The following is a 13296-nucleotide window of genomic DNA, read 5'->3' as shown; positions in this document are numbered from 1 at the left end:
TGTGTGTGTGTGTGTGTGTGGAGAAGGGACCCACCTGTGTGTGTGTGTGTGTGTGTGTGGAGAAGGGACTAACTGTGTGTGTGTGTGTGTGTGTGTGTGTGTGGAGAAGGGACTAACTGTGTGTGTGTGTGTGTGAAGGGACCAACCTGTGTGTGTGTGTGTGTGTGGAGAAGGGACCCACCTGTGTGTGTGTGTGTGTGTGTGTGTGTGGAGAAGGGATGGACCTGTGTGAGTGTGTTTGTGTGTGTGTGTGTGTTTTAGTGGGAGTCAGAGAGGGGGCAGTTCTGAGAGGTAGGAACTGTGGAAATGCCCAAATTGGTTGACTAATAAATGGACTTGTGAGAAATTATAAATGTATTGGCCAAAATTTAGGAGTGTGTCGGGGGGAAAAGCCACGTGACATCCCGCCACTCGATCACATACACAACCTGGGATGTCTGTGAAATACTTGTGTTCTTTCTCCTGCCATCCTGGGCTCTGATTCTAGCATATAGTGAAAGTGGAAGCTCTGGTTCCGTGATCCGTGTGTGCTGCTCACTGCTGTGCTGTTCCGGATGCTATCCGTGCTTCCTTGGCACTGCCAGCCCCCAGCCGAGGACCGCCATCCACTCTACACCGATCGTTACATGGTGTGGTTCCCTCTCCCTGACTCCAATAACTGAAGTAGACATGGGATAGGTCCGCTTTCTCCTTTAAGGTCCTATCTCTTTAGTCTCTATAACATCACAGGAAAGGACTACACATGGATAATAGCTTCTCCTTAATCTCTGTCGAGGGAAGGAAGAGTTACTTTACATTATTCTTCAAGTTACAGCTCTAAGCATGTTGTGCTTTCTATTCTATTTATTGTTCATTCATCGCTTTGAAGACAATATGAAACAATCAAATGTTTGAGGCTCCTTAGTTAACATAAGTAAATAATAGCTCTTATGAAGAGAGAGACTTACTTCTTTAATATAGGTTTGTTTAGGATGGTAATACATAAATCAGTCATTCAACAGTTACCTATTGAATGCCTGTGAATTTTGCCTAGTTGTCAGCTAAAGGCTATAATTCTCTAACCCAGGTCTAAGGAGATAGGAAAGTCTATTCAATCAATTCAATAAATGGAGGTTAGATTCTGACTAAGTGCCCTGATGCTAAGGTGGTTGGGACACTGAAGGAATACAACGCTGACTCCAAAGTCCTTGGACTCCCCCTTGTTCTTTCATTTAGTCATTGAATCATCCAACCACCAAGTTGCAGAATAAGGAGGGGGAGGCATGTAAGTAAGGACAGTACTGCAATGTAATGAGTTCCCTAATGAGGAGATGTAGGTGCTGCCGTGGGAATAAGGGAGACAAAGTGATTTTCATTACCTCTCCAGAGAAGCCAGAGAAGGGCTCCTTAGAGGCCTCTAGGCCATATCCTCCAAAATTAGGAGAAGTTAGTGAAGTACACCACACACTTGAAAGAAATTGAGAGAATGTGGTATTAATCATGTAGCAATCAACTGTGAATTTTAGAAAATTTTAGATTATAACAATGTAGATACAGTGTTAATTGGATTATTAAGATGATGGGTTCACTATAGTGAATAAATCACTGAAAATAGTAATAAGGAGAGAATAGGGACAAAAAGGGTAAGAGGATATTTTGTATAGGGTGAGAGAAGTGCAAGTCAAAAATCAAGGTTAAATTTGCACAACAGGAGTTTACTTAGATTTCCTTAGTTTTTGTCTAGTGTTTGCCCCTTGCTGTTACAGAATCTAATCACTATTATTTTGATTGCTTGTTTTTAGGTCCTTCTTACAAAAATAAAAGCACTGAATAACTTTCCAATGGCAATCCCACCCCCTACTCCTGACAAATACCTTCCTAACATCATTTGGTTGGAAAATAAAGATGTTCTCATTGAGTTCTTCAAGGTAAAGAGTCAGTCTTCCACTCAGGTTCAGGCTTGATGCTAATTATTATTTTCCAGCTATTCCTCTTCCTTAAACCAAGACTGGCAGAAAAGCACATCCAAGCACAAACCCTGTACTGGTCAATGCAGGGTAAAGCAGAACAGAGGCCTGACCAAGCCCAGAGCGAAAGCAGTTCTCACTGAGTCCATCAGCAAAGGTAGCTTTTCAGAGTGGCGAATCTTCTTAGGATGAACTATCTGGGTTTCCTAATTGTTGATAACCCCATTCTGTTCTGAATTTCTAGATGCATACTCTGGAAAACACAGTCCTCAGGGCAAGGTCTCACTTTAAATTCCCACACAGGAGGTAGGCATCTGCCCAGTGGTTAAGACGCTTGCATCTTGGGCCGGCGCCACGGCTCACTAGGCTAATCCTCCACCTAGTGGCGCTGGCACACTGGGTTCTAGTCCTGGTCGGGGCGCCGGATTCTGTCCCGGTTGCCCCTCTTCCAGGCCAGCTCTCTGCTGTGGCCCGGGAGTGCAGTGGAGGATGGCCCAAGTGCTTGGGCCCTGCACCCCATGGGAGACCAGGAGAAGTACCTGGCTCCTGCCATCGGATCAGCGCGGTGCGCCAGCCGCAGCGGCCATTGGAGGGTGAACCAACGGCAAAGGAAGACCTTTCTCTCTGTCTCTCTCTCTCACTGTCCACTCTGCCTGTCAAAAAAAAGAAAAAGAAAAAAAGATGCTTGCATCTTGGCCGTGGCGGCCATTGGAGGGTGAACCAACGGCAAAGGAAGACCTTTCTCTCTGTCTCTCTCACTGTCCACTCTGCCTGTCAAAAAAAATAAAAAATATGCTTGCGTCTGATATCAGAGCACCTGGGTTGGAGGCGCAGCTCTGGCTCTGCTCCTGACACCAGTTTGTTGCTAATTTGTGCCCTGGGATGCAGCAGCCTATAACTCAAGTAGCTGGGTACCTGCCACCCACAGGTGGACCTAGATTGAGTTCTTGACTCCCAGCTTTAACCTGGCCCAGTCCTGGCTATTTCAAGCTGTTGGGACATGAACCAGTAGCTGGGGCACTCTCTCTGTCTGTTTCCCTCCTACCCTCCCCAACCTTCCACTGTCCTCTGTGTGTGTATCTCTGCCTCTGAAGCAAATATTAACAAACTAATATAAATACTATACCAGTTGGGCAGATAATATAAAAATAAAACCAACTGAGTATAGTATAACAGGGAATAGTAAGGATTGTGATATATTCAAGTGTTCATGCTCTGTCTAAAGTCTGCTGGGTAGTGCTAAAGAAATTTGAATTCTTTCAAGACATGGCTATTGAATATCCTCTGTGTACCAGACTGTTCTAGGTTTTGGGATATGACAGTGAACAATATAGATGAAGTCCCTACATTCACGGACCTTGTATTACATGGACATAGATGGACAATAAATGCACCAACACATAAATATGTAGTCTGCCAAAACGGTGTTAAGTGCTGTGGAGAAAAATAGGATGAGAAAAGAGAACATGGTGGGCAACCATTTTACATATGGTGGTCATGGGTGGCTGCTTGAAAAGATGCCATTTGAAGAGGGATCTGGAAAAAGTGAGGGAGAGCCACGTAGATGTCTTGGAGGGGAGCATTCGGGCACATGGCATAGCAAGTGCAAGGCCCTGAGATGGGGGCTACCTGGTGTGTCCAAGGAGCATGACAGAGGTCCCATGGCAGGTGCAATGGTGGAGGAGATGAAGCCAGATGAGTTATGGAGCGCCTGATGTGTACAACTGTGTGGGCCATTGTAAGGACTTCGGTGTTTACTCTGAGTTGTAAGGACTTTGGTGTTTACTCTGAGTTGAATGGAAAGTGATAGTGTTGAGCAGAGAAGTGACAAGTCCTGACTTAGATTTTAAAATGATCACTCCGCTGCTGTGTTAAGAATTGCCTATAAGGGGTCAAGAGCAAGTCAAGAAAACCAATCATGAGGCAAGGAAAAATGGTGGCTTGAACTAGTGAGAGAGGTGAAAAGAGGCCGACTCTTGATTTATTTGTGAACACACAGCTAATAGATGCTGAGGGGGAGAGAGGGAGAGAGAGAGAGAGGGAGAGAGAGAGGGAGAGAGAGAGAGAGGGAAAGAGAGAGAGGGAGGGAAAGTATGACTTCTGTGATTTCCATCCAACATAGTCTGGCGTTACTCTACTAAAATGGGAAACAGAAGATTTATATGCTGGCAGGAGAGGAAATCTTTGATTTTGAATAAATTAAGTGTGAGAAAGCTACTAACATCCAAGTAGAGGTGTTGAGTAGGCAGTTGAATATTGGTGTGGAATTCAGGTGAGATCCCAAGACCAGAGACTGACATTTTGGAGTTGTCAACATTGGAATAATATTAACGCCATGAAATTTGATGAGATACTTTAAGGAATGAGCGTAGGTAGAGGAGAGACAACCAAGAATTGAGTCCTGGGCTGTTCAACTTCCAGTGGTGGGGAGATGAAGATTCATCCAAAAGAATTGTGGAAGAGTATGTTAGGTAAGAGGGACCTAATGAGAGTGGTGTCCCAGGAGTCAAGGTAGTATTTAGGAGGGAGAAAATGAAACCATGTGAAATGAGGCTGAGAGATCAAGTAAAGTCAGCTATTATACTAGTAAAGCAGAGGCCAGATCCTTTTTTCAGGAGAAGCCGTAAATATGAACTACGTGAGATTTCTAGATTTTTATAATTTGGCAACCCATTGGCAAATTTTAAAACAAGTTTAAAAGTGTTTTAAATACAGGCTAAGCACAACACATCCATAGACTTGTTGTGCCACAAGTTTGTGGGTTTGGTTTTAAAATGCTACTGCCATTATCCATGCAAAATTGTTAGACTTGACTCCATGACCCTCTTCAAGTCGTACCCTCGCTCAAATCATCTTTTTCCTTAATATACTGGTTTTTGATAGACATTAAACGAGACTTCACTAGGGTGAAGACTATGATGAATTGGGAATACACAGGTATTATTCTCATGTTATAGTAGACTATAATTTCCAGATTGGTCTCCATAACAACTACAAGGAATAATTTTGATGTTAATTTTTTTCTACTTGTTCCTTCTTTCATCCCTCAAATAGTGTAGTTAAATAAAATGTAAGTTTATAAAGATAAGTGGGAAGAATATGACAGAAAATTAAACTTGAATAATACATAAGTGAGATATTTGGCCTTTGGTGAGCCTTTGAAAAGAAATTGTGACATTACCTATGATCATTTCAACACTGCTCAGTTCAGAAGTACACAAAGTGAAAACTGGGGTGGGTGTTTGGTCTATAGGTTAAGGTGCTGGTTGGCCTGCTTATGTCCCACATTGGAATATAAGGTTTGATACTTGGCTCTGGCTCCTGACTCTGGCTTCCTGTCAGTGCAGAGCCTGGGAAACCTGTGATGGCTCAAGTGGTTGGGTCCCTGTTAGCCGTGTGGGAGACCTGGATTGAGTTTGTGGCTCCTGGCTTCAGCCTGGTCCAACCCCGGCCACTGCAGGCATTTGGAAAGTGAGACAGCAGATGAAAGCACTCTGTCTCTTATAAATAAGTAAATATTTTAAATATTTGTCTATGTATTTAAAAGGCAGAGTTACAGAAGAAGAGAGGGAGAGACAGAGAGATCTTCCATCTACTGGCTCAGCTTCTTTTGGGTCTTCTGTGTGAATGCAGGGTCCCAAGGACTTGGGCCATCCTCCACTGCTTTCCCAGGCTCATTAGCAGGGAGCTGGATTGGAAGTGGAGCAGCTGGGACTTGAACTGGTGTCCATATGGGATGCCAGCACCACAGGCAGCAGCTTTATCTGTTATGCCACAGTGCCAGCCCCGCCCCCATTTTTTTTTTAAAGGGAAAAGAGAGCTATTTTTTCTCTTCCCTGTAATCAGAGATATCCTTCATGGAAAATTTAGAAATATGTTTCCTGCACATCTTTTACAAATGCAATTTAGTCACCATAATTTTCCTGTTAAAAACCCTTGAGTGGCTCCTGTCTCATTTTTAGAAGAGCCCAAACTCTTTAGTAGGCCTCCAGGACCCTTCCAGACTTGGCCCTGGCTCACCCCTCCAGACCTGCCGCCATCAGAACTGCTTCATGGCTCTTGAGGTTCCTTGTCAGTTTTGCCTTTGTGGGCCTCTTCCTCCATAAAAAAAAAAAAAACCTGCAAAAAATATGTATTTTATGACTGTGTTAGTACAAAGATGACTATATCAGCATTATATATACTGAAATATTTTTTCTCCCTAAAAGTTCTTTTTTCTGCTTCTGCTTTTGCATTTTTTATTATTTTCTTTTTTTCTACTAAGATTTACTTATTTATTTATATTTACTTAAAAGGCAGAGAGACATGGACAGACAGACAGACACACAGTGTTATCTTCCATCCCCTAGTTCACTCTCCAGCTGCCTGCATAAGCTGAGACTGGCCAGGTCAAAGCCAGGAACTCAATCCAGATCTCCCAGGTGGGTGGCAGGAACCCAAGTACCCGAGTCATCACCTGCTCCCTCCCAGTTTGCGCATCAGCAGGAAGCTGAAATGGGAGTGGACAAGGCCGTGGACCATTGCACTCCAACGTGGAATCCGGGTGTCACAAGTGGCATCTGACTGCCACACCAAATACTCAGTGTTCCTGCACCCTGCCTTCTGATTTCAACAGAATTTAAAACATCGTGATCCATTAAAGTACAGGAATCCTAGGCCCTGTGCCGACTGATGTCTGACGGATAACTCATGCCTGTTCTCTATCCCTTCTTACCTGAGACACATGGAACCTTTTGCAGCTACCCCACCTGCAGGTCTCTATTTGCTTCTGGGTCTGCGTATTCGGAATCTCCCGCCCTGAATGGTCTTCAGCTATCTTACCCTGGCTAACCTGGTGTTCTTCTATCAGGCCTCAGCTTAGCTGTCCCTCCTACTGTAAAGACTTCACTGAACAACCAAGACAGGGTTCTGTGGCTTTTCTGCATTTTTCCACAATACCCTGCCTCTGTCTCTTTTGTAATAATTGTCACACTTTGTTGTAAATATTGACCCTTCCTAACTAGAAGTTCTTCTGTAGGCAGGGGGTTTATTTAGCTTACCATTATAGCCCAGGTCCAGAGGGGTACTCAAAAAAAAAAAAAAAAAGTTTACATTCATTAATTTGCTTATTCTTCCCGTAAGCATTTATTTTGTTTTAGGATTCTCTTTTTAAAGGCAGAGTTACAGAGAGAGAGGGAGAGACAAAGATCTTCCATCCTCTGGTTCACTCCCCAGACAGCTTCAGTGGCCAGTGCTGGGCCAGGCTGAAGCCAGGAGGAGCCATGAATTTCCATTCTGGTTGCCCTCATGGGTGGTAGGGGCCAAATAGTTGGACCATCTTCTGCTGCTTTCCCAGGCACATTAGCAGGAAGCTGTATAGGAAAAGGAGCAGCTGGTGCTAAAACCAGTGCTCAAACATGGATTGCCGGCATCAAGAGTCATAGCTTAATGCGCTGTGCACGGCGCTGGCCCCACTGTAAGCATTCATCGAGTGTTTCTATCAGTTATTGTGCTGGACACTAATCACCATCTACAGTTTGTTTATTCCTAAACGGTGATGGGGCACAGCATGCTAGAACTCATCAACAAACCAAGAATATAGTTTGTGTGTTTAGGCTACTTGGAAGCCATCTTTAGCTTTAAAAACTTACTTCTACTTAGAAAAGAATACAATGAAGCTTTTGTGCTGACCCTCCTTTTACCCCCTCCCCACGCCCCTCCTTGTTTTCCACTCAGGAAAGAACCAAACTTGCGTATTTTGACTACGGAGATGTCATCTGCAGAGAAGGTGAAATGCCGCAAGGAATCTACTTAATTATTTCAGGAATGGCAAGTGTAAGGGACTGCTCATTCTTTACCTAAAATGTATTTGAAATGTGCGACCGTAACATAAGGATAAGTTTGGGAACTGAAAAGGTTTAATTTTTTTTTTAACATGATCTCTTTTCCCAATGAAACCATCTCTGCTCCAAGTGAGCACTGAAGCTAAGAGATAGTAACATCCGACCTCTGGAATGTGTTTCCTATTTACAAAATGCTGCCGTCAGCATGACTTAGTCCTTACAGAAGTCCTGGGAGGAAGCAGTGTTCTTCAGGACGTTCAGATGGGAAACCAGTACTTGATGTGGGTTAAATTATCTAAAGGAAATGAGAGCTCAAGAATGAGGAGGCAGGCTGCAAAGTCAGATCCTCAGAGGGGTCAAATGGGATGATGATCCCAAATTCAACCTTTGGAGCAGATGTCTAGCCTGGTGGTTCAGATGCTGGTTAAAATGCCAATTAAGATGCCCACATTCCACATCAAAGTGCCCAGATTTGATTCCTGGCTCCAGCTCCTGGTTCCAGCAAAGTAGTAGGGACAAGACTCCTTTGTAAGGAGGCGAGTAATTTAATAGCTTAAAATATGGGTGAGCCCCAGTTTATGATCCAAATAATTCCTTACTCCTAGATGATAGTCATAAGTGACAAACCCTTATTGTTGGCTTCCTGGTTTGAGAATGAAAATACCATGGAAATAAACTATTAAAATAGGTGTAACACTAACACAATATAACACTTAATAGGTATCTGGAACTGTCCTCAGTAATTTTTATTTTTTCTTTCAACAAATACTTACTTTGTTGCTACCATGTAGCAGGCACTGTTCATTCAAGACATGGGATTGACAAAACAGACAAAAAGATTATATTAGTATTCTATTGATCCCATAACAAATGACCGCAAATTTAATGGCTTAGATTTAGTATCTTACAGTTCTGTAGGTCAGAATGTAAGTACACTAGAAATATTGTATAAAATTACCTTTATATATTTGTGTATATATATATATAAAGTGTACAAGAGTACTTCTAGAAGTTCATGAGAAATTATGCTTAGTGAAACAAACCAGTCCTAAAAAGACAAATACTATATGTTTTCCTCTGGTTTGTGGTAACTAATCTATAGAGTACCAGAAAAAGTAATGTCTAGGAGTGAAGTTGGCATCTTGAAAATAGATTATTGTTTATAGCCCTGGTCTATACTCCTGAGGAACAATAGTTCTTCTGTTTACTACCTGTTGAGCTCCTCATTTAGTAGAAGATTAAGCTTATGATTATAAAGTAAATTGAAAGAGAAATTAGAAATTAAAAGAGAAATAAGCAAGGAAGGAGGTGAGAGGGTGGGAGCAAGGCAGGAAGGGAGGAAGGGTGGGAAGTATCAGTGTTTTCTTAAAACGGTATATAGACTGTTCCTTTCATATAAATAAATACATAAATAATTTTTTAAAGGTAAGACTGACTGCTGGACGCCTTGGGGGCGGAATCCATTTCCAGACTCTTCAAAGGAGTCTTGAGATTCTAGCTCCTTCCAGCAGGACAGCAGCCCTGCTTCTTGGGAGGCTTCCTCTGGGGCCCACTGTGAGCTCCTAGAGCCCCTCTCTGGTCCTTGCTTGTGGCCCTCACGTCACAGAGCTGCATCCTAAAGCAGACTCTTCTGCTTTTCACTTCTTCTCTCGAGGGGTCATGTGATCACACTGGGCCTGCCAGGACAATCCAAGATGGCTGGTTTAAGGCCAGCTCACTAGTAGCCTCAATCCGTATGCAAACCCTTCACAGCAGTACCTGGCAGTACCTGGATTAGTGCTGGCTTGCGTAGTGGACTGCACTCTTGGAGGGTCTTCTTTAGAATGCTGCCTGCTTCCAATGTCATCTTTTCTTGGTTTGCTATAGAGACATCTTTATTGCTCAAGGTGCTTCAAACTGCAGTCAGAATTATGGTCACTTAAAAACATTTTTTAAAAATTATTTATTTGGGGGGCCAGCGCTGTGGCACAGTAGGTTAAGGCCCTGGCCTGAAGCGCCGGCATCCCATATGGGCGCCAGTTCCAGTTCCAGCTGCTCCTCTTCCAATCCAGCTCTCTGCTATGGCCTGGGAAAGCAGTGGAAGATGGACCAAGTCCTTGGGCCCCTGCACCCACGTGGGAGACCCGGAGGAAGCTCCTGGCTCCCAGCTTTGGATTGGCACAGCTCCGGCTGTTGTGGCCATCTGGGGAGTGAACCAACGGATGGAAGACCTCTCTTTCTCTCTGTCTCTGTCTCCTCTCTCTGTGTAATTCTGACTTTCAAATAAATAAAATAAATCTTTAAAAAAATTATTTATTTGGAAGGCAGAGTGACTAACAGAGAGAGAGCTATCTTCCATCCACTGATCCACTCTCCAAATGCCTACACCAGCTGGGGCTGGGTCAGGCCAAAGCCAGGAGCCAGAAACTCCATCCTGATCTCTCACATGGGTGAGAGGTGCCAAAGTACTTGGGACATCTTAGCAGGAAGCTGGATCAGAAGCAGAGTAGCTGAGACTCAATGAGCACTCCAATACGGAATGCCTGTGTCTCAAATTGTGGCTTAGCCTGCCAGGCCACAATGCCCGCCTCCGTTTTTAAAAAAACTGCAGTCTTTGGGAAGCATGAATGCGTTGAAAAGTCTGCATCGAGATGGGTCTTTGGTGCAGCTGTAATGATGCCGTTTGGGACACCCATGTCCCACATCAGAGTGCCTGCTCCTGGTTCCAGGTTCCTGTTGCAGACCCTGGTGGACATCAGGCAATGGCTCATATACTTGCATTCCTAATCCCACTATGGGAAACCTGGGTGGAGTTCCTGGTTCCTGGCTTTGGCCTGGCCTAGCCCTGGCTATTGCAAGTCTTTGGAAAGTAAGCCAATGGATGGAAAAACCTGTCTGTCTGTCTGTCTGTTTTTCTCTCTCTGCTTTTCACATAAATTTTTTTTTTAAAGATTTATTTGAAAGAGTTATAGAGAGAAGGCGAAACAGAGAGAGTAATCTTCCATCTGCTAATTCACTCCCCAGATAGCTGTAATAGCCAGCCCTGGGTCAGGCTGAAGCCACGAGCCAGGAGCCAGGAGCTTCTTCCGGGTCACCCACAAAGCTGACAGGGGCCCACACACTTGGGCCATCTCCTGCTGCTTTCCCCAGGCCGTTAGCAGGGAGTACGATGGAAAGTGGAGCAGCCAGTACATGAAGGGGTTCCCTATGGGATGCTGGCACTGCAGGTGGCGGCTTTGCCCTCTACACCCACGATGCTGCCTCCCCTCCAGTTTGTTTTAGAAAGTGAGAAGTCTGAGCGGTAAGTGCTAGAAGAGGATGCAGTTTTTCACAGTAACTTCTTCCATGGTCATTTGCTTCCTGTTGCCGTTTTGACCACCATTCTCTTTGATCTCCATAACTAAGCTTTCCAGAAAATTCTGTGATCCTTTTGCTTGAGTCCTTCAATTCCTCTAAAATTGGATCTCTCTCATCTTTCTTCACTGATGTCTACCAGTTCTCTTCCTGAAGTAATTCAATCATTCTGTGTTAACCTTTGAACTTTTTCTGTTGCTATTTCATGGTAGTTACTCTTAACCATTTTAAAAGGAGACAAGGATTTTACTGAAATTCTAACTTGGTTTAGGAAACATGTTAGTTTGTGTTATCTGCCCATGCAATAAAATGTTACTTTCTGCTGGAGGCATGAACCCTTTATAGTAAGAAGTTCTAATGGGCTCAGAGAGGACAATCCCATTGGCTGTGGGCTGCAATTGCTAATTAAGATGGGACTTTTACCTAGGAAAGATTTAAGTCAAGAGTTGTAAATAGGGCTTATCTACAAAAGTAAAGATTGAAAGCATGACCCTGCCCTGGGGGCCAGCGCTGTGGTTTAGTAGGTTCAGCCTTTGTCTGCAGCGCCTGCATCCCATATGCACACACCAGTTTGAATCCCACTGCTCCGCTTCCCACCAGCTCCCTGCTAATGTGCCTGGGAAAGCAGTGGAGGATGGCCCAGATGCTTGGGCCCTTGCACCCACAAAGAGACCCAGAGCAAGTTCCTGACTCCTGGCTTTGGATTGGCCCAGCTCTGGCCATTGGGGTCATTTGGGAAGTAGAACCAGCGGATAAGGACCTTTCTGTTCCTCCCTCTGTAACTCTGTCTCTCAAATCGATAAATAAATCTTAAAATAAAAACAAAAAGACCTTGCCCTGGGGAACTGAAATGTGAAAGAAACGTGATTTCTGTGCAGGTTTATTCTGCTTCGCCCATGGTAGGATCTCTGCCTTCCACTGTAAGGAATAATGGAAGGGCCTATGGTTTGATCAGAAAGCTTCAAAGTTTTTATTTACTTTTGCACATACTCTCCCCTCTGCAGCTGCACAGTTCATCTCCTACCTTTGGAATAGACAGTAGCCTGAGGCCTGATAGGGAGTCCAAAACCCTGTTTACCGAGTACTGTACCAGTGGGGATGTGCTGGGAGAGCTGAGCTGTCTGCTGAAGCGTGAAATTGAATATACTGCCATCTGCGAAACGATTTTACAGGTAAGAAGGTGCTTCTGTTATGGGTTGTTAGTTAATTTGTCCTCAAGTAAATAAGGAATGTCAGCGTCTGTTCTTCCTTTTGGTCCTGATATCTTATTCTGTCACCTAACCAGCTATAGGGAGGCAGTGTACAAGGGTACTTCAAACGGTCTAGAAAAATGAAATTAAAAGATGTTTATTTGGGTGCAAATATATATATTGAAATTCATGCATATTTTTTCATGACTCACATTTTCTGTGAACATTTTGAAGACCTCTCATGTGCATGAATTTCAAAATTAGTTGCACCAAAAGCGACGTATCTTTCAACTCTGTTTCCATTATTTTAGCCTGTGAACCAGCTAAGAAAAGGCAGGTTCAGTGTCTCGCATGCCAGCTCTCCCATACCATGGCTGTGGGATGTGGAGCAAATTATTTGAGCCTCTTCAAGTCTTTTTTTTTTTTTTTTTAACAGGCAGAGTGGACAGTGTGAGAGAGAGACAGAGAGAAAGGTCTTCCTTTTCCATTGGTTCACCCCCAATGGCCGCCTCGGCTGGCGCACCACGCTGATCCGATGGCAGGAGCCAGGTGCTTCTCCTGGTCTCCCATGGGGTGCAGGGCCCAAGCACTTGGGCCATCCTCCACTGCACTCCCTGGCCACAGCAGAGAGCTGGACTGGAAGAGGGGCAACCGGGACAGAATCTGGCACCCCGACTGGGACTAGAACCCCGGGTACTGGCACCGCAGGCGGAGGATTAGCCTAGTGAGCCGCGGCGCCGGCCCCCTCTTCAAGTCTTAATGTCCTTATTTATGCAGTAGGGAGAATACCTCCCTCTTGGTGTCATCAAGGGCATGACAATATCTGTGTCTGGCACTCTGCACAGATGCTCAGTAAATGACTACCGTTATGGGGACCGAGTGTTTGAAGAATATTTGTTTTTAAAGTTCTTTTCTTCTATTTTCACACCAAGTAAGAAGTTATCTATTGGACAGTAAGTGGTCTGACATTGTCCTAGCTGTGGAGAATTCGAACAGAAGTGAGCC

The 13296-nt window shown here is 44.2% G+C and overlaps 1 protein-coding gene across 1 annotated transcript in view; it reads left to right on the top strand.

The window, feature by feature from the left end:
- Positions 1-13296, top strand: part of SLC9C2 (solute carrier family 9 member C2 (putative)) — an 83529-nt gene that overhangs the window by 60240 nt on the left and 9993 nt on the right. The window contains exons 21-23 of the mRNA XM_017345618.4: positions 1782-1907; positions 7662-7760; positions 12106-12273. Of these exons, the coding sequence (XP_017201107.1) occupies positions 1782-1907; positions 7662-7760; positions 12106-12273 (393 nt within the window). The remainder of the gene's footprint in view (positions 1-1781; positions 1908-7661; positions 7761-12105; positions 12274-13296) is intronic.

The sequence above is a fragment of the Oryctolagus cuniculus genome, chromosome 7 (assembly GCF_051225735.1).
Source record: "Oryctolagus cuniculus isolate XC-2025 breed Fujian yellow rabbit chromosome 7, ASM5122573v1, whole genome shotgun sequence".
Lineage (NCBI taxonomy): Eukaryota > Metazoa > Chordata > Mammalia > Lagomorpha > Leporidae > Oryctolagus > Oryctolagus cuniculus.
This window is presented reverse-complemented; position numbering and strand designations above follow the sequence as displayed.